Source organism: Mastigoproctus giganteus, chromosome 1, assembly GCF_048544385.1.
Source record: "Mastigoproctus giganteus isolate SK-2022 chromosome 1, ASM4854438v1, whole genome shotgun sequence".
Lineage (NCBI taxonomy): Eukaryota > Metazoa > Arthropoda > Arachnida > Uropygi > Thelyphonidae > Mastigoproctus > Mastigoproctus giganteus.
The window spans coordinates 67,068,561-67,089,975 of NC_143575.1; the positions used below are offsets into that span (position 1 = coordinate 67,068,561).

The 21,415-nt window shown below is 36.2% G+C and overlaps 1 protein-coding gene across 1 annotated transcript in view; it reads right to left on the reverse strand.

Moving 5' to 3' along the window:
• LOC150090870 (F-box/WD repeat-containing protein 8-like) overlaps positions 1-21,415 on the reverse strand; it is a 313,991-nt gene that overhangs the window by 40,443 nt on the left and 252,133 nt on the right. Inside the window, exon 9 of the mRNA XM_090380425.1 lies at positions 11,065-11,238. Within this exon, the coding sequence (XP_090236551.1) occupies positions 11,065-11,238 (174 nt within the window). The remainder of the gene's footprint in view (positions 1-11,064; positions 11,239-21,415) is intronic.

Sequence of the window (21,415 nt, forward strand, 5' to 3'; positions counted from 1 at the left end):
TTATGTTTAGGTAGGTGGTAAACATCAGAGTGCCCAGCACTTGGATGACTGGACACAGGATATACCAGCAGAACATCGCCCAAAGCATGACACCGCTGCCACCGGCTTGTTTTCGTCCCACGGTGCATCTAGGCGCCATCACTTCCCCAAGTAAACAACGCACATGTAACCGGCTGTCCACATACTGCAACAGGAAACATAATTCATCAGACCAGATGACCTTCTTCCAATCACTCAAGGTCCAGTTTTGATGCTCGCGTGCCCATTGTAGGCACTGTCGTTGGTGAACCGTGGTTAGCATGGGCACTCAGAGCAGCCTGCAGCAACGCATCCCCATTTTCAGCAGGGTTCAATGTACTGTGTGTTGTGACACATTACTCCTGTCACTTGCATTCCAATTACCGGCGAGTTGCACCACAGTCGCCCTTCTTCTGCCATGTACTATCTGGGAGAGCCTTCGCTCACTTTGCGCATCGATGAGCTGTGGTCGTCCAACACCTTGCCCACAGATGGGTCGTCCAACACCCATCCGAGGAGAGGAAACCCATGTTTGTTTTTGTGGGTTTCCTCTCCTTGGACCACTTTCAGTAGGTACTAACCACAGCTGACCATGAGCAACCTACCAGCCGTGCTGTTTCGGATATGCTTTGACCTAGTCGTCTGGCCATTACAATTTGGTCTTTGTCAAACTCGCTTTAGTCTGCTGCCTTTCCCATCTGAAGAACAAGAGTAACGCTGATTAACGGAGCTCAGTGTCAGGTGTTTTTTATACCGTGTCCCGACCTGAGCACGTGCCGCAGTTCACCTGCAGTTTGCATAACAACTCACTGGTCATAATGTTTTGGCTCATTGGTGTAAGTAACGTTTCGCCTAAGGAGAAGACTACTGTTACTTATTCTCAGCAGATACTACCACCCAGATGGCACAATTTCGAAGTTTATTGACTTCACCAGGGAACCTGCCTACCCCACCAGTGGGGTAGGCAGGTACCCTGGTGAAGTCAATAAACTTGGTGTTTCAATAGTGACAACCCATTTATGAAATATAACTCCACAATATGAGAGATGCCCGATGGTGTGCAGTGGTTTAGTCTAAAAGACATTTGTTGGTTAAAGCCTCAGAGTATGAAGGAGTTTACTTATGCATCGGTTAATGCACACACATAATTAATACAACTATGAGTTACAATTAACATGCTACTCACACTAATAATATTATGCAACAATGGAACATAGAAATTTGGTCTGGCAAATATCCAAAAGTAAATGGTGGCTTCTTTTGCTGGGCTAATGTTGAACAAGGATTCACTCAGGGATAGACCTTGCTCTCTGTGGATGATATTTGTAATGCCTTGATATCTGTCTGCCTTTTTGCACAATTGTGTTTAGTAATTCCTTGTGATGGCAGACTTAGAGTATAGCTATGGATCCCCATTTAGTGTCCCCACTGTTAATATTACTATAGAGGGCCGGGAAGAGGGTATATTTTTTAATCTACCAATACCCGCTAGACTCTAGCAAAGGTGTATGGATGATGTGTTTGTGATTGTTCCTTGAAGGTCGGAGGTGCTGATCTGCAAGGAATGACCTCCTACAATATCTCAATTCTTTATCTCTTTATATTTGTTCTACTATGCAGCTGGGGATGGACACTGACCTCCATAGCCGAGTGATCAAGAGTGGGAGTGCAGTAGCACATGCTCTTTGAGTAGACTGGTGTTCAAGCCTCTGACTGCTAAATACAGTTGATCTGCTAACCCGCACTGGACCAGCATGGCAGATTATGGTCCATTTCCCTCAACATGAATCGTTGAAGAGGCTTCCATCCTGCAGTGAATTGATAATGGCTGCAGTTTACCTTTTTTTCTTTGGGAATGGATGTAATCCCATTTTTGAATGTCCAGGTTTGGCTTGTGAACTCCTTGTTGGTGACCTCTATATAGAAAGCCCATGTGCAAAAGACAGTTTATAAATTATGGGTTGGTTCATGCCCCAGGGCATCTGCACAGCACTGCATGGGCATTATTTAATTGAGTATGGTCCCACTGTGATTGCTGACCACTGGGAATGCAGAGATTACTAGAATCAGAGTAGATCTGTCCAAGTAAATGTCTCCCATGTTTTGGATATATTTCAGTTATATGAATGTAATTTCATTTTCCATTCAGACTGCAATAATCAGCTAATTTACAAAGGTTAAATTCCCCACCATAGCCAGGCATTTCTGAACGTCTTGTTAGGATGTTGTGACATTATCACACTGGTTGTTGTTGCAGCTTCCTGGATGGAAATTTCATTTAATGGTTTTTCGTTAAGTCTGCTATTGCCTTATTACAATATGCAGGTTCCATCTAGCACCCGGGTTCCCAACCTGTCGTCGCGACCCCCAAAGGGGATCGCAAAGTGTTTTCTGGGAGGTCCCCACGGTTATTTTTAGTTGCAATTATTTTTATAGGATATTTCACCATGAAGGTTTTCAACACTTATTTATTTCAATATGGCATGGCTACACTGCAATATTCTACTAGTGGTTGTAACACTGATTTTTGATAAATGAAAAGAAGTGACTTAAGATCCACCGCAGCGGATACTTAAAAAATATTAAAAGCCCGCTGTGTTCATACATATTAAACATTTTATATTATTTTAATTTGCTATGGTGGGCCTTTAATATTTTTTAAAATTCCGCTGTGGCAGACCTTGATCCACACCCTAAAATAAAATATACCAATGCAGTGTTATCATTAGAATAAAATTCTATGTTACAAATATTAAACTGAAAAATATATTCACTGTGATGCAAAATTCAATATCAAAATTCTTTTTAATTGGGTCTCAATGTGTGAATAACAGACTGTCAAATATGGATTGTTGAATAAAGGTGAGTTGCTCTCTTAACGCAGTTGAAGATCACCCCATATGTTTTGCTGATGTTGCCATGTTTGCAATGATGTAATTCAATAATGTCCATGATGGGCCATCTGATTCAAACTGGCGCAACTTAGTTCGCAAATAGTCAACCACCTTTAGATGGCGTCATGATAGAAACCAGCCACTCACTGTTGAGCACGGGTTAGCTACTGTTTGCACTTTCAAAAATCTAAAGAGTGTCAGTAGGTCATCATCAGTCTGTGCTAAATCCGTACCCATAGAGAAAAAACATAAATATTCAGAAGACTATCTAAAATTTGGCTTTACCACCTCAATCAGTAATGGCATAGAGAAGCCATGATGCATCATGTGCAGTGCCCTTTCTCAGTGCTGAATCTATGAAACCTCCAAAACTGAAATGTCACTTAGAGATAAAGCATTCAGAATATACTAAAAAGGATTTGGAGTTCTTTCGACGCCATGAAACTGGTCTCAGACATCAGAGACTTGATCCCACAGGAGGTTTTCAACAACAGAGCACAGCAGAAGTGCAAGCATCATATGAAGTCACATTGGAAATTGCCAAACAAAAAAAAACCTTACTCGATTGGAGAAACGGTCATCAAATCCTGCATGTTGAAGTTAATCCTTGGGAAAGTCAGCGAAATAAAGATGCAACAAATATCTCTGTCTAATAACACTATTCAGAGACGCATTTCAGATATGTCCGTAGACGTGATAGAGTAGGTTTTGAATGAAATCAAAGTTTCTCCAATGTTTTCTTTTCAAGTTGATGAATCAACGGACGTAAGTTCATGTTCTCAGTTGCTTGTCTTCGTGAAATATATTCATTCAGATGACATCAAAAAAGAGTTCCTGTTTTGTAGTGCACTTGAAACTACTACAAAAGGTGAAGATATTATGGAGAAGATAAATATCTTTTTTGAAACTGGAGGACTACAGTGGAAAAATGTCTGTGAGGTTTTTAGAGATGGAGCACGAGCTATGCTAGGGTCAAAGTCGGGCTCTCAGACAAAAGTGAAAGAACTTGCTCCCCAAGCAAAGGGTATTCACTGCATATGCTCTTGCCAGTAAGACTCTTCTAGCTCCTCTGCAAGAGGTACTTGATTCTCTGATCAAAATTGTGAATTACATCAAATCTGGAGCCCTAAACACCCATCTGTTTAAGGAACTCTGTAAAGACATGAATTCTGATCACAAGGTTCTTCTTTTCTACACTGCTGTACGCTGGTTGTCAAAAGGAAATGTTGTCAATCGTGTCTTTGAGTTGAAAGATGAAATCAATTTGTTCCTGGAAGTGCAAGGGAAACATGACCTTGTGGCTTATTTTAATGATGAAGCTTGGAAGAAAAGAGTTGCTTACTTAGCAGACATTTTAAACCAGCTAAATAAGCTGAACCTGAAACTTCAGGGAAAGGAAACACACATTATCCAATTTCAAGACAATTTTCAGACATTTGTATCCAAGCTGCAAAACTAGCGTCGGAAAGTAAATCTTGGAAACACTGCCATGTTTGAAAAACTCTGCAGTGTGGTAGAGGAATCTGAAAGTGAACTGGATTAGAATCTGAAAGAGGAGATTACTGGGCACCTTGAATCCCTTGAAAAGGAATTTCAGCGATACTTCCCTGAGCTTACAGAAGAAGAAGCTGCATTGGTATGAAACCAATTCTCTGCTCCCCTGAATGTAGCCAGCACTCCTGATGAAGTACAGGATGAATTCTTAGATTTACGGAACGATTCCTTGGCACGTAATTTGTTTTATGAAAAATTGCTGACTCAGTTCTGGTGTACTATGTATCAGTCATATCCAAATGTCACCATGCTTGCTTTTCGAGTTTTACTTCCATTTGCCTCTACATATCTCTGCGAGAATGAATTTTCAAGGCTTCTTCACATCAAAACAAAGGCAAGAAACAATTGAATGTTGAGGATGACATGAGGTTGGCTTTAACAAACACTCAGCCGCAAATTTTGAAGCTGGTTGCCCAGATGAAAGTACAAGCATCACAATAAATATTAGGTTAGAATTATATTCTGAAAAATCTATTTTTAATGTGTTTTCTTTACCCTATTAAAAATACCTTTTTATGCAAACATGGCTGGGGTCGCAGGTTACTTGGCTATTATAAAAGGGGGGTTGCAACTCGAAAAAGGTTGGGAAACACTGATCTAGCAAGTTATATGACTGAATTTTCAAATGTGTTATACTGGTGAAACATACTGTAGACTTCCAATCATATCTCAGAGCATTAGGGGCTATTCACCAGGACTTTTGCATGTTGAACTGTTGTGAGCAACATGTTAATTCTAATATTTTGGAGTGCACGTATGATTTTCATCATCACTTGTATAGAAGAGCTCCATATGTGTGTAATGGGTCCCAACACTAATTGCAATGGGTGGGGGGACCAGCATATACTCTGTTACAGAGATGGTTATTTTATGGAATGACGAATAATGATAAACTTTTTATATTTTGACTAATACCCATATTTTGGTTTTCCCAGAGTCTGACAGATGATATCATACTTTTGTTTCTTCTTTTATTTCCCTTCGCCACCTATTTTATGATAGTTTTCTATTCTGCTTCTCTCACCTATTTCCTTCCTTCCACTTCACTTTTCATGTTGCACACTGAGTTTTTTTTTTTATGTTTTTTTTTTTTATGTTTTTTTTCTGTCAGATGGTTTTTCAATTACATTTTATTGTTATATAATGATATAATTATGATTACTTTTCTTAAAATTAATAAAGGAGTACACAGTACTACTTTATGTATATATTCTTCAGTGGGAAAAAAACCTATAAATTCTGTCCCCTCACCAGATTGCTGGTTGTTAAACACACAAACTCCTTGGGTGTTCTTGTGATGGTGGACCTGACAGTAAGGCAGTTTTCCCACTGATATTCTTGTATATATTTTATCACTCTTTTAGTACTTTTAATATTTTTTATTTGTAAATTTGTATTTTTATCTTTTAATATTTTTATTCATCTTTAGGTTGTTTTTTTTATCAGTAAAATCTTAATAAAGCTTCTAATGCACAGGGCCTCTTTGTTGATCATATGATATGTTACATATCATGGGCTTGGCACACCCAGCGTCCTTTGTGATTCTTTTCTACTTCTCTCTCTCTCTCTCTCTATCAGAGTAAGTCGGAAATTTTTTTTTTTGGTCAGTGCAGCATAAGTCTCAGGCTTCCTTGCACCATATGGCTAATAATAATAATAATATCTGGTACAAAAATCTGGCCTAATTCACATGAGAACCACTGCCTTCTCCATCTGAGATTAATTAACTACAGCTCCAACTGAAAAGACCATTAAGAATTCTTTCAGTGGTGGGATTCAAACTCATACTTTCCCTAATGAATGACAAATAACAAAAATGTAAAACTCTCATATGACAATAAAAAAAATGTATTGTTTATACTTGATCATGTCTACATTGATCAGAGGAGTTTATAATTATCATTTTGAGAAGAATAATAGGTAAAATTCCAGATCTCGGGTACTATTCCATATTTAGACAAACAGACAGGAACAAAGTAGTGACTGGCAGGTGCCACTCACTGCTTTCTCCGTCCACTATCCTCCTAGGTTGATATGCCTAGGGTGTTCCCCCCACTTGCTGTTGTTTTTAAATCAGGAACTCATTTTCCGATTTTAAAACAGTGGGATGGGGGGATAAACACCTTATCTAAACTAAGCACCCCCCTCTTTGACTACACAAAACAATCAGAAAGAAAATGCCTTCACAATAATCATCCAATCACAGAACTCGACCATACAATCACTCCATTACCACCACGCCCACTCTGCAGAGACAAATGGTACCCAACTAATGGAGTTTTAGCCAAATAATATTATTTTATTGTATATTTTGCACAAACCTCATATTATTGTATATGAAGTTTGTACCAAAAGGATTAAGGTGGGCATAGAATTTGACAATATTTCACGAAACTGGATTTCGGCAATGTTTGAACCATGGCACAAGTGTAGTCATGTATTATGAGGATTACACTTGACTCTCAATTAACCATATTATTCAGTTTGCAGATTGACTGCTAAGGTATACAGCAAAGGAACAATTTATAACAACACTGTCCAAAAATGGGTAAAAAAAATCACCAATTACAAATAGCATCCTGGTACACTTTCTACTAAAGTGGTAGATGAAAGTGGTGAAAACATGTTTCTTTAGCTAGATGGATGGTTGTCGAGATTGTTCAACATATGCAATGGACATAATGCTGCAGAAATGCAATCTATTAAGGGAGAGGAAATTCATTTAGAACACACTTCAGAAAGTGTGTTCTAAATGGATTTCCTATCCCTTACTAGATGATATCAAATTGAAAAGGATGAAGGTGGGCACAGATATTTTGACAATATTTCACCAAACTGGATTTGAGCACTGAGTTGAACCATCACACAAGTGTGTTCATGTAATGAGGATTATACCTGACTCTAAATTATCCATGGGAAGATTATCCAAGTTTACAGATTAACCAGGCTGACAACAGCAGAATCCCTAAGCATAAACTTTTATAAATCAACATTCTGACATTCCCAACATTCCGAAAATTCATACAAAAATAATGGTTGAAAATTAAAAGTTTGGAATTCATTGCTAAAAGTGAACATTTACTTTGGTGCTCAGCTGTAAATCAGAACAAATTTAAAATTTTATAAAAAGTTTATTGGTGTACATAACATCAACATGGCAAACAAGAAATAAAACTGTGTGCCAAATCTATATAAACAAAAGTCAAGCATTACTGCAAAGCTTTCAATCAGTGTGCTTAATACTGAGTTGTTGTTAATTTAATGTGCCTTTACATTTACGGCACTTGTTGGCTGACTGCTTAAGAATGACTGCTCATATGCATAAATGTAGAAAACATGTTAAAATTAAAATTTTTAAAGCTAATTGCATATGTTTATTTTAACAAACTGGTGGTTGAATAGTTCCACCAACAAGGGACAGCTTGAGTATTTCAAGTTTTGTTTGTATCCTGAGAAAGCCAAATTTTTATCTGAAGTCATGGAATGTGATTTTAATGCATCATCAGACTGGCTCATATGATTTAAGCAATGAATAGGTATAACAGATCAACAACTTGGTTATTGCCTAGCATTCTCCCATTCAAGGGGAGAATGCTAGGCAATAACCAAGATGCAGCCAAACTGTACAAAAGTTGGAGTGCTTTCCTTCTAAGCCATTGACCTTTGAACAAGAAAGTCAAATACAGGTTGAGTATCCCTGGTCTGAAATGCTTGGGGCCGGAAGAAATGTTTTGGATTTTGGAATATGCAGCATGGTGGAGTTGAAGTAATAAAATTTAGATTTCATGCAAAAAATTCAATTTTATTTACTTAGAACACCAGAAGCAGTTGAGGGACCAGGAACTGGGTCCTTCAGGGATGAGGAAACATTGTGCTAAGTGGCCTTTTTAAATATTTCTTCCAGAGTCATTTGCCTCATTAACAAAGGTTTTTGTTGTAGAAGTCTCCCTTTTATTTTATAAACTGACATTATTTCTTGTTCTGTTATAAAAGCATGCTACTCTAGTCTTTCGATGAGTTCATCACACTTTTTTTTCACCATGTCGTCTACAGGCATTTGTACTGCAGTGTTAGCAATGTCATCTTCATCATCACTTTTACTATGACCACCTTCATTCAAAACCATTTCAGCTATTTCACCATCAGTCATTGAATGAATAACTGGAGCCTCATTATCAATGTTAGACTTCTTCAATATCCACTTTTTTCAGCTTACTGACAGACTCTGAAGGCACTGTTTTTGCAGAGGTAAGGCGTTTAGACATCATCTTTTTCTCAAAATCATTAGCTTCTTCATCATCATCATGCTGTTCAAGAGTGTTTTTATATTTACACTTCACTGATCTAAGGATACCCTGGTCACATTGCTGAATTAATGAAGTCACGTTTGGGGGGAAGGTACATGGCATAAACATTATTTTTGATGAGATTTCATTGTAGGATGAGCAGAACAGTTGTCAAGAAATAACAAAATCTTGCAGTCATCATGCAATCCGGCTTCCGTGCAGTTAGCACGAGCTGCTGGTACAAAATGTTTGTGAAACCAATCTGAAAGACGTTCCTGGTGATCCATGCCTTTTTGGTAGCATAATAATGGACTGGTAAGAAATTCACTCCTTTAAAACAGCAAGGATGCAAGCTTTGGCCTATCATAGCAAGTTGTACACTTATGTGTGCCTGCTGCATTAGTACAGTTAATCTGTCCTTGCATCCTTAATTCTGTTGGGGCTGTCTCATCAGCTGTAGTTAGTGTCTTCTTGGGGAAAATAGACTTTTTCTTCCATCAGATTTTCATCAATGATGACCTTGTCCAACTCGTCAATGAATTTATCCACTGCCTCGTGATCAGCAGATGCTTTATCACCACAAATCTTTAAAAATTTAATGCCATGTCTTTTCTTTTCTGTAACCAGCCTGTTAAATATTCACAGTTCACTATTTTTCATTAACTTCTGTTCATCACTTTCAGCATAGAACTTGAACAGTTTATCTGTCTTTCTTCAGGCGGTAGATGATGGTCGTTGCAACACCAAACTCTTCTGTAAGACGTCTCACACTTACACCGCTGCCCAGTTTCTTCAACAAATTCACTTTTTGTTCTATAGATAAACTTAAATGCTTCCTCTTCTTATCACTGTTACCTGGGGGTGACAGGTTTTTTTGACATTTTCAACAATATCTTTGAACCACAGAGAACAGAGAATAAACTAAATAAATGGTGAGTAATGGACATAGACACCTTGCGTTGATGATAATTGTCGCTTTACTGACGTCAACAAACCATGTCACAGCTCATTCCCACCAGGGCTCCCAGTTTTCAGAACTTTTGAGTATTTTTCAAAAAGTTTCGGTTTTTGGAGCTTTTCAGTTTTTGGAATGGGGATATTCAACCTGTACTAAATTAAAAATCTTCAAAAAGGGCACCCGATTGTTATATGCTGTCATTTAATTCTACAATAGTTACAATGCTGAAATCAGCAAAGCAAATAATATCCACTCATTTAAAGGAAATGAGATCACATTTACCAATTGATTACTTCACTCAAAAAGTATTTCACAAGAAAAATCATATTAAATCACTTGGCTTTTCAGAAAAAGGCTGTTTCTTCTATTATCATTCAAATGAAGTTCTGTTCAAATCCAAAAATTATTAAGGAGAAAATCAGGCTAGTATTTAGTCACCCTTCCTCTTCACTCTCCAGGTTAATTGATAGTTAACCATATTTCAAAGATCAAAATGTAAACAAGTGATGATTATACACATTCCTGGAAATTCTGAGCTGTTTAGCTACAATATTTTAGGAGTTAGAGACTAACAGGCTTTTGATACAACTCCTGTATATATTGCTGATAGGAACAGTTAATCATCAATTACTGATTTTGATCCCCCCCCCCTTATACCCTCTAAATAGCACAGACCTTTATAAAGGAGACAAAGTAAGCTGTCCCATTACTGTCTACATCTATTATTTAGAGATTTACTGTATTGTCATTGTGGGAATTCATAATACATAATGTATTGAATGAAGCAAAGTAACTGCACTTAAAGTAGAGAACTAACTTTGTGAAAAAGACATACAATCAACTTTTTTTGTTTACCTATTTTATTTATTTTCTTTTATTTTTGTCCATTGTTTCACAGGCAAGACCAAAAACCCCAGTGAGAAAGAGTTGCGAAAAAACATCCAAAATTTCTCCAATCTTGCCAGGAAGTATCTGCAACAGGAATCAATCTCAGGACTTCTTTCATTTCCATACCTTAAATTTGCCATTGTGCTAACTAGAAGTACCTTTTTTAAGATTAGTTAAATTGTAATTTTATATTTTTCTGAGTTATAAAAACTTGTGCACTTGATCTAAACTCCCTTTCCCTACAGAATCATTGTATTAATGTTCACAGAAAGATATACCCAATACAAATCCAGTAACCTAACTCCCTTTTTCCAAAAGATTAAAATTCATGGATTTTACACATCTACGAGGTTTTCATTAATATAATCACTGGTGGTTTCAAGGGATGACTGTAGCATGTTACTATTTTTATAATTATCATAAAATAATAATCAAACATTAATGACATTACTGGTGCAAAACATACCTCGAATGCATTTCCCACAATTTAGCTTCCATACGTAAATCAAAGACACAAACAACGCCATCATCTCCTCCTGACACAATATGATACTCGTTCAACTGTATCTGTGAAACACCAAAGGCATGTGCACTAATACTAATCTCTGCATGAAGTGTTCGTAAATCATATATCCGAATCCTGAAATAAGTGAAAAAAACCATACCTTATTACAAGAAATTATAAAATCAATTTTTTATGAAATTGTTCATATGAACTTTTGTTAAATACTGAATTAGTCAGTATACAGTCAAAGCTCTTTATAGTGACCCTCTGCATGTTATAACTATCATGTTATATGTGGTAGGTCCTGCCCAATTTCCCATAAAACAAATTTATTTACATTCTTTATAATGGCCTTAAAAGAACGAATTCTCTATAACAACACAAAATTTTCCACCACTCCATAATCTTTATTACTTTTTTATTACAAGATTCACATTTCTAAATGAAAGAATATTGAAGCTAATGACAAGTTTGCAGGATGACCATGAGAAATCACTTATTATCAATTTCTCATACTTGTTGTTGTAATGAAATTAACTTTGACTCTAGAAGTTCATTTCATTATATAGTATGTAGAAACTGTTGGTTTATCAATGTGGCTCCTATGAAGCAGGTAGCTTTGCCAATCATAAACAAAATTAAGATTTTACAAGCTGTAGATAATGGCATACATTCTAAGACCAACATCGTTAAACAGTTCTACAATAGTTCAGTATTTTTAAGGGTACACTATTAACCATTCTGAAAGATCAAAAAAAGATTGTAATCTTAGAGAAATTTATTATACCAATAGGATCAGAGTATGAAAGGCAAAGTATCCAGATAATAAAAACACTTGGAATGGCTAATGATGTTGCATGAAAAGAATATTCCTGTAGATGGAAATCTTTTAAAAACTAAGACTGAATCATTAGTGCATCAGATGTATATTGAAGATTTCAAGCTTTCCAGTGGATGGTTCCAGAAATTTAAGACTCATCGTAAGTTGTCTTTCAATTAAAGTGCAGCCATCAACACTGAAGCTAGGAAGGAATGAAAGGAGAATTTTTTAAAAAATGTTTTGTTGACATAGGCCTGGAAAAACATCTCCAATGCTGATGAAACTGGACTTTTTTTTTTTTAAGTTACTACTGGATAAAATGCTTACATTTAAAGATGAGAAATGAAGTGGCGGAGAAAAAAAAAGGTCAAAACAATGGATTACTATTCTCCTAGTGGCAATATGTCTGGCACAAAAAAGCAGCCTCTCTTAATCACTGGGAAAACCTAGAACCCAATGTTTTTAAGGTTTGAAGAGATTGCTGACTGTGTATTGAGCAAACAGAAAAGCTTGGATGTCATCAAAAATGTACAAAGGATGAATCAGAGACTTTGATCACAAGATCAGCTGCAGTCACTATTGAGTACATACCAGCTCATATGACATCCATTCTTTAACCACTTGATCAAGGTGTAATCCATTGCATTAAGGGAAATTATTGAAGAATGCTATAAAACAAAACTGTGCTATTTCAGCATGGGATTAGGTTAACAAAAAAGTGATTTGCCAACTGCTTCAGACATGCTGGATTTATCTCCTTAAATGATGCAACCAATGAAACATTTCATGCTTCTCTGGCTATTAATCACAAAGAACAGTCCAATAATAGTGAAGAAACTTTTGAGGATTTGCATCATCATCTAACTTAGAGGGGAAATGGGTTTAGAAGACTACACCAAAGTGGATGTAGACATTGCATGTAACAGTATATGCCTGAATGAAGGGCAATTCATGGCTGATGCAATGGAACCTAAAATTTGTAGTAATGAAGAAGAAGAAGAACATACTGTGGTTGAGTATGAATTTTCATTGAAGGACATTAGCATAGGATTAGGGCTTGTACATGATATTTTTCAAGTTCAGGCTAACTGCAAAAGTGTATTAACTGCTGTGATGGGCCTTCATAATTCTCTTTTAAAAAATATGCTCTGCCACTGAAATGGCACATTTTGACAGATTATTTTAAAGTCAGAAAACAGTTCCTCAGTCTATGGTTAGACCTTGATATCTATGTACACATATACACAGATACTGTATATATGCACTACTGTATATAATAATTTCTGTACATATGCAATTTATAAATTAATCTTACTAGAGTGTATAATGAATGAAAATTTTACAATCTTCATTTTCTTGTTCTTTTGCTGTTCTATGTATTATATTGAGGTAAACTTCTGTTATTATTTTACAAATACACTAATTAAATATTACATTTAATTAAATTAACAGATATTTATATACAATTAAAAATTATAGCTCTGGGGCTTCTAGCTATGAAGTTTCAATAATAATTATTAAGTAATATTTGTAATAAATTTTTATGTGGTAAATAGCTAAATTAAAAGAAAGAAGATTAACAAGTTAAACCTTGTTAGTCTTCTTGTAAGTCAGCCTTAAAGGTGACTAACAAGTAGTCACCTTTACTATTTTTGTAAAGGTGACTACAGTGGTTTCAGCCACTTTTTAAATTCTATGTGGTGGGACCCGCTGATGAAGTTACCAACAGCAAATTCTAAATGAAAACATTCAGGGAAGTAATCATAGAAGCTATTAGGTTTTTCATACCAGTCAAGAGATACTGTTCAAAGCTTATAAAACGGATTTCAGATGATGACTAGTGGCAGAGAAGAAAAATACACAGGATGCATATAAATTATCAGATAATACAGAAGCCTATAATCGATATAAACATGTCTGCAATCAAGTAACAAAGGACATTAGGCAAGCTAAGGCAGATTACAAGAAGTCTCTGGAAGTCTCAAGAAGAAAGAGGAATGATCACATTGATCTCCTAGATATGAATGGTTTAACTGTTGATGATCCTGCTCAGGTTGCTGACAAACTGAAGAGGTATTTTGCATCTATATTCACACATGAGGAATTTGTTTAGGAATAGGGTGCTAGAAGTGTGTCAAATTTTAAAACAGGGAGCTAAATGATTTTGTGATAACTGAAAGGAAAGTGGAAGAGAAATTATTGAAGCTAAAAGTTAAAACATTTAGCACCCGTGAAGAAGAGCAGAGCATTTAAGAACTGCAATGCACTAAGGTACAAGGAGCTGAATAGACTGATTAAGAACAAAATTAAAGGAGCTAAAGAGAGATGGATCACAGAAAAATGCAGAGAAATAGAAGCTCTGCAAGAAAAACATGATGATTTTCTAAAAAGATTAAAGAGATTTCAAGAATTAATTGAAGGAAACAACCAACTTCAATCTGAAATGACAAAGGTGAGATTATCATGTAAGAATCAGAAAAACTGGACATGTGGACTAAATATACAAAAGACCTCTTCGCCGACAGTGAATGTGAGCTAGGTGAAAACAACGATGCAGTGGTAGGGCCATCCATCCTAAGATCCAAGGTGGAGAGGGTGATTAAATCAGTGAAAAAGGGAAAAGCCTTTTTCAAAGGACCTGATAAAATCACAGTGAAAATAGTCAAATTGCTTGACTACAAAAACACCAACATTCTTGTTGAATTATTTAACAGAATTTATGACACAGGCAACATCCCTCAGGACTGGGTGACATCAATGTTCGTCACTCTTCCCAAATAACTATACATTAGGACTTGTAGAGACTTCAGACTAATCAGCTTGATGAGCCAAGTCCTCAAAATGATCCTAAAAATAATTCAAGATCAGATTTTCAGGAACTGTGAGGAGTCAATAGACAATGTGCAGTTTGGATTTAGAGAAGGACTGGGTAGAAGAGAAGGCCTTGATGAAAAGGACATCAGAATAATCAAACACCTCTACAGGAACCAAATGGCATCTGTTGTAGCTGATAATAGAAAGACAGAAAACATCAACATTGAGTGTTGAGTGAGGCAAGGATGTGTACTCTCCCCCTCCTGTTTAACATTTACTGAGACGTCATCTTCAAGAGAGCACTAGATGGAAGAAATGAAGGAATATCTGTCAATGGTAGAGTGATTAACAACCTTCGTTATGCAGATGACGCTGTACTTTGTACAACTAATATGTTAGACTTACAGATACTCCTCAACATGTGAGAGAAGAAAGTGAAAGAATGGGCCTCAGGATTAATATCAACAAAGCTAAGCTCGTGGTCCTTAATGGGACAATGCCAACACCTCCCCCTCATGTTAAACGGAAGGCTGAGGGAGAGAGAGAGAGAGTTGACAAAATCAAATATCTAGGCTGTTGGATCATGACAAATTATTAGTATTAGTATTATTATTAGCATATGGTGCTAGGAAGCCTGAGGCTTATGCTGCACCAGCAAAAAAAAAAAAATTGAATTACTCCAAGGATGGATTTGCTATTTGTATAGAGTGAGCAGCTGTTTGGAAGAAAAGTAATGCCGAGAGTGAAAGAGAAAACTCAGTTTTTTAGATGCAGAGGAAGTAATATTTGTGATGTGCTTATGCCAAGACAAATTAAGTCAGGGTATCTCATCTATGCATGATCTCGTCTAGAAATCTGAGTGTCATTGAAGGTAAGCACAGGAGCAGAAGAAGTATTTTTGCAAGATATAAGACAGGACTGAGTTTTAGAGGGATAACTTAGTTGAAATCAACTAAGTTATCTTTGTCCCACTAGAGAATTACCTGAAGATCATCATTTAAGTAATTGGTAGTGGACATTCGAGAAGTTCAGGCTGTTTGAGCAGGGCAAGGTTTCTCAAACTGAAAGGTGGAATGCAATGTGCTGTAATCAGCAAAACTATGGATAGGATTTCTAGTAAATGGGAGAAAGTCATTAATATAAGAGGAAAAGAATGTGAGAAATAACTGAAGCTTGGGGAAAACCTGCGTTAGTGAAGAAGTTAGACAGAGAGCCATATACTAACAACTGCAGCAAATGGTCAGAGAGAAAACTGGATACCCAATTACAAAAAAAACAGTTGGCAAACAATAAGATTGAAGCTTATTTAGGAGACCTTTATGTCAAACATATTCAAAAGCCTTTGAAATGTCAAGAGCAACTGCTTGAGTTTCGCCAAACTTTTCCATTGAATTTGTCCATAGATGGGTAACACAGACCAGTATATCACCAGTGGATCAACAATCACAGAATTCATATTGGTGATCAGTGATCATATGGAAGGTTTCTAGATAGTTTAGGAGTTGGCAGTTAATAGATTTCTGTATTGCTATGGAAAGAGTAGAAGTTCAATGGGACTATAACGAAATGGGAGGGATTTGTAACCCTTTTTAGGAACTGGCTGGATATGAGCAAATTTCCAAGCAGAAGGAAAAACACCTTTGGAATAAGAAAGTGAAAAAAGGTGACAAAGAACAGGAGTAAGTTCAGAAGTACAGGTTTTGAGAACAAGATGGAGAAATACCATCAGGACCTGGAGCTTTCTTAGCATCAATATTCGTCAAAATCCTTCTGATATCCTTTTGACGGAAGACCACAGGAGGCATTGAATGGAGCGTGTTGGGAATGGTGGGAGGTGTTTTACCAAGGTCATTAATACATGAGTTGGAAGAAAAATAGGATGCTAGCAGGTCAGTTTTATCCTTGGCTGAAGTGACAACAGAACATCTGGTTTTGAGAGAGGTCAGAATAGAGATGGGAAAAAGTTACGGCCAATAGCTTTGACAAGAGACCAGAATATTCGACTACCATTAGGGCAAGAAGCGAGTTTTCTACTTTTAGCCTGTTCGAAATCTAGTTTGGACTGATTAATAACTGCTTTACAATTGTTTTGAGTTTTGGTGTAGGCAGAAAATGGAGATTTGGATGCAGGCCAATTTCAATATGCAATGTCATATGCATTCTTATCTTGAACAGCAATAGCACATTTATTGGAAAACTAAGGTTTACAAAAAGGATGAGATTTTAAGGTGGAGAGTGGAATAAAGGATTCCATCTCTATAAGAATAATTTCACTAACAGGATCTGAGCAAACATTGACATCCGAAGATTTGAAACAGTAATCTGACCAAGGAAAAGAAATCTGGCAGATCATCCAATTTTGCATTCTTGTAATGCCAAACAACACGAGATTAAGAATGTTGACAAGAGAGAAACTCCGTTGGAGAAGAGACCATCACCAAGTTGTGATCTGAGGTACCTAGAGGGCCACTTACTTAGAAGGGTTGTTCCTGAGAAAAAGATCAAGCATGTTGGCTGTGTGGTTAGGATTGTCTGGTATTCTTGTAGGTAAATGAAGGACCTGTGCAAGGTCATTAGTAATTGCAAAAGCCTCATAATCTTGCCCAACTAAGTCCGTGTGACTAGAAAACGGAAGCCAGCTGCAGTTGTGAACATTAAAATCACCAAGGAAAATTACCTCACCGTTAGGAAAGCTTTACTGGAGAAAGACAAGTTTCAAAGAGAGAAAGTCAAAGTGTTTCAAGTGATTAGTGGAGTTGGGAGAATGATAAAATCAACAGATGAATTTGACAGAATGGGGCAGAGAGATTTTAAGCCAGAGAAGATTGGAAGGAGGCAGTTCCAAATTACTAAGTCTCTGGCAGGGAATATCAATATGGACATATGCACAAATACCACCTTTGAAGTGAAAGTAATCACACAGCGAATAATTCAGACAACTGAGATGAGCAGTGGTTGAATCAACCAATAACTGGGATTCTGTCAGAAAAAGTACATGGGGTTTGTTAGGCTGTAAGTGGAAATAGACATCAATGAGATTGGAACTGAGACTATGTATATTTGTGAATTGAGGTTTCTTTTTATATTTACACAGACATGTTTGTTCCATTAGTTTGACTATTCGTGATATATTTGGTAGTAAGGAAATGTAGACATGCTGTATGAAGAAATGAAGTTTTTGGATATGGCACATACATGGAAAGAATATACCCAGGTCCTTGACATAACATGGCCTTGACAATGATCACAGTATACACACTACTTGGACTCCTTCCAATCACTATCTGGCAGAGTAGAGGCAGTAAGATTATATGCTAGCTGATCATAAAGCCTCGTAAACAGTTACCGATAGATTCGGTCCAGCGAACTATCTAGCAGCCAGCCTTCGAACACCATTTCAGAGCTGTACCCTTGAAATGTAAGGAAGATTGGATCTCGCCATTATGTCCATCATAGCCTTAAAAGACATCAATCATACTGCACGATGGAAGAGATGGGGGTTGCCGGAGCTTTGCTGCTCTGGAGACTAAACATGGGTTTCAGCAGTTAATGAGAGCCATCTAGCATTGTCGGTAGAAATCCATACAGAGGGGTAGAAATCCTCTGTATGGTCACCCCCAGTATATTAGGTGCTATATTTCAGTTGTTTCTGAACAACTCACCTTGTTATTATAAGAAATTAATATATTTTAAGATACAGTCAGTTTTGCTATAATGCGGTACATGTGTTTCTAAAAATATCTGTGTTATGGTATTTCGCACATTAAAAACAATAGAACATATGGTAAAAACAGAAATAGGGGCAGAGCACTCAAAAAAATGTTCAGTCTGATAAGTAAAACACTAAAAAAAAGTTAGAAACCCAATAAAATTGCTAACACAGGTTTAAGCATCTTAAATTACTAATAAATAAATAAATATTATAGTAAATATAGCACTTTTTTTACCTTGACAAGATATGAAGTTTGCTTAATTGATATTTCTGTTCACTGACATTTTCTTTTTTTTTTAATTGTAAAATTTAAAACAGTAAAAAAGGTAAGCAATCAATAACAATGAACACAGGACGCACAAATTGCACAAGTGAGCTTAACGAAGCTTAAAAAATAGGAATGAAGAGAGTATTCTGAAAATTTATGTTTTTTATATGATTGAAGATTTCATGGAAGGGGAAACACATTTCAGCATAATAACGTAAAACCCCACAGAATTCCAGCTATTGATATTATCGCAAATGCAGTAAGATCGAGTTTACTACCTGTTTATAATTAGATTGCACTAACTGAAAAGCCCAATAAACTGGAAACTGCAAATTGTTTTTGTTTTATGGTAGTGACCTCCAGAAATGTGCTCCTCTGCTCACGCTATCATTTCTCGTTTGAAATTTCTGTTCAAACATAAAAATGTGAGCTGCTGAAACATGAGTCAGCCTACAATATTATCTGTTATCTTGTGAAAACAGAGAATGACAACAGTGTGTCTCTGACCAATACAACTACAGTAAATGGGAAATATAGCTCTCACATATTTGAAGTGTCACATTTTTTAAGCTTCATAAACTTGTATGTATTGCTGTGCAGGTTGCTACGTTCAGCTTGGTGCCAGGTTTTGCGTTCACTCGCAGACGAAGCACTTGAGCCAACACAAAAATCGCGTTATACTCACATTGTTCCCTAATATATCAGTTGCACTGCAGCAAATTCGCATTGCAAAAATGCGCTTTATAGCAGAACTGACTGTATTAATAAATTATAAATAAAATTTAATCTATTTAAAATAAATTTTAAAAATATAAAAGTGGTTTTATGAAAACCATTCTTGACAGTTTAGCAAATTTTATAAATACAGAGTGAATATTCAAAAAATAATCCTTATATGCCTCACATACATCCTTTATCAATTGTAAGAGACAATGTGATTTCTTATCGGCAAGGAGGCAAATTTCCCCCCACCAAAGAATAATTTCCTTGAATTGTTTGCGTTGTGGTTCATCTAAGTTTTCCACGAGTTTTCTAAGAAATCACGAAAATTAACCCAAGCATGGTACTAAGTACTATAGGTTCTAATACCTCTCGTGTTTGGGGTTCACATAAAAAAAAAAAAAAAAAAAAAAAAAGATATAAACCATAATTTGTATTCCATTAATTATCTATATAATATTGGTGTAGATACACCATAGACAACTCTTAAGAAACTACGAAGTAGTTGTAGTAGGCATCCTTTTCTCTCTTTCTCATATTGTGCTCTTCCTTCACAACGAGTTGCCATGATATTGCACTATCTCGAATAAGTAACACTTCACTAATAGAGAAGACTATTGTTACTTATTCTCAGTGAGTACCACCATCCAGACAACACCATTTCAAGGCTTTTGGCCTATCATCAGTGGATGGGCAGGTACCCTGGTATTGCAGACATGACGACCCAGTTGTGAAGATAATCACGGTTGCGAAGATAATCATGGCAACTCGTCGTGAAGGAAGAGCACAATATGAGAAACAGAGCAAAGGATGCCTACTACAACTACTTCGTAGTTTCATAAGAATTGTCTATGGTGTATCTACACCGATATTATATAGATAATAAACTCATAACTCTTAAAAGTATTATGCCTTGTGCATTTAGTTATTTTTAAGTATTCCATTAGTAGAAATATGCAAACCCTTCACAAAAAAGAATGCAGCAGACTCTCGATTTACTGGGATCAGATTAACCGGGACACTTCAAGATTCCAAATAATAATAAAAAAAAAAAAAATCAAGTAATAACTAGAACAGGTATAAACAGATATTTTTCAAGTCGTAAAGTGACACGAGCGACAAGAAGTGGTGTTATAAGTTGTCACTGGGAGATTAATGTGCCTATTATCTTGCAACCCCCACTGTCTTCACAGCCGCCGCTCAAAAAAAAAAAGAGACCAAATGTTTAGTTTGTTTTAGTGCATCATGTCGATTGTTGTGTTCCATTGCACTGCAAAAAAGACAAATTTTGTTTCGTTATTTATGTCAGGGATGTTGAAATTTTTTTTATAGTAAATATATTTTTTTTTGTTTAGAAATCACGAAAATGATGGGTAAACGCAAAAGAGTTGTGCATTCAGTTAAACAAAGACTTGAAATTATTCAAAAGTTTGAAAACAGTGCATCCATTAAATTTCTAATGAACCATTAAAATGTTGGTGACAAATCATACGCGACATTGTAAAAAATAAAGGGAAGCTATTAGATTTAAAATCAACATCGCAAAAATAAACGGAAGCTATTAGATTTAAAATCAACATCGCAAAAGATAAAGGGAAGCATCATGTTGGACACGAGTAGTATGTGGTAAGTTTTTTTATCCATCGCCATATTTTTTGCGTAGGTTGCTGAACATTTTTTGATACAGTAAGTCCCCGATTTACATTTACGTAAATTTGTTTTCACTCAATATTTTTTTTATTTTTTATTTTTTTTAGGATTGTAAAATTTAAAACAACAACAACAACAACAAAAAAAACAATCAATAACGACGATCCTGTCACGCACAAATTGCACAAGTGAGATCAGAGTGTAACAAGCAAAATAATAGGAAAGAAGAGAAGATTCTTACAATTATGTATTTATGGTTTTTTTTTTTATATGACTGAAGATTTCAGTGAAGGGGACACTTCACCATAATAACGTAAAAACTAACAGA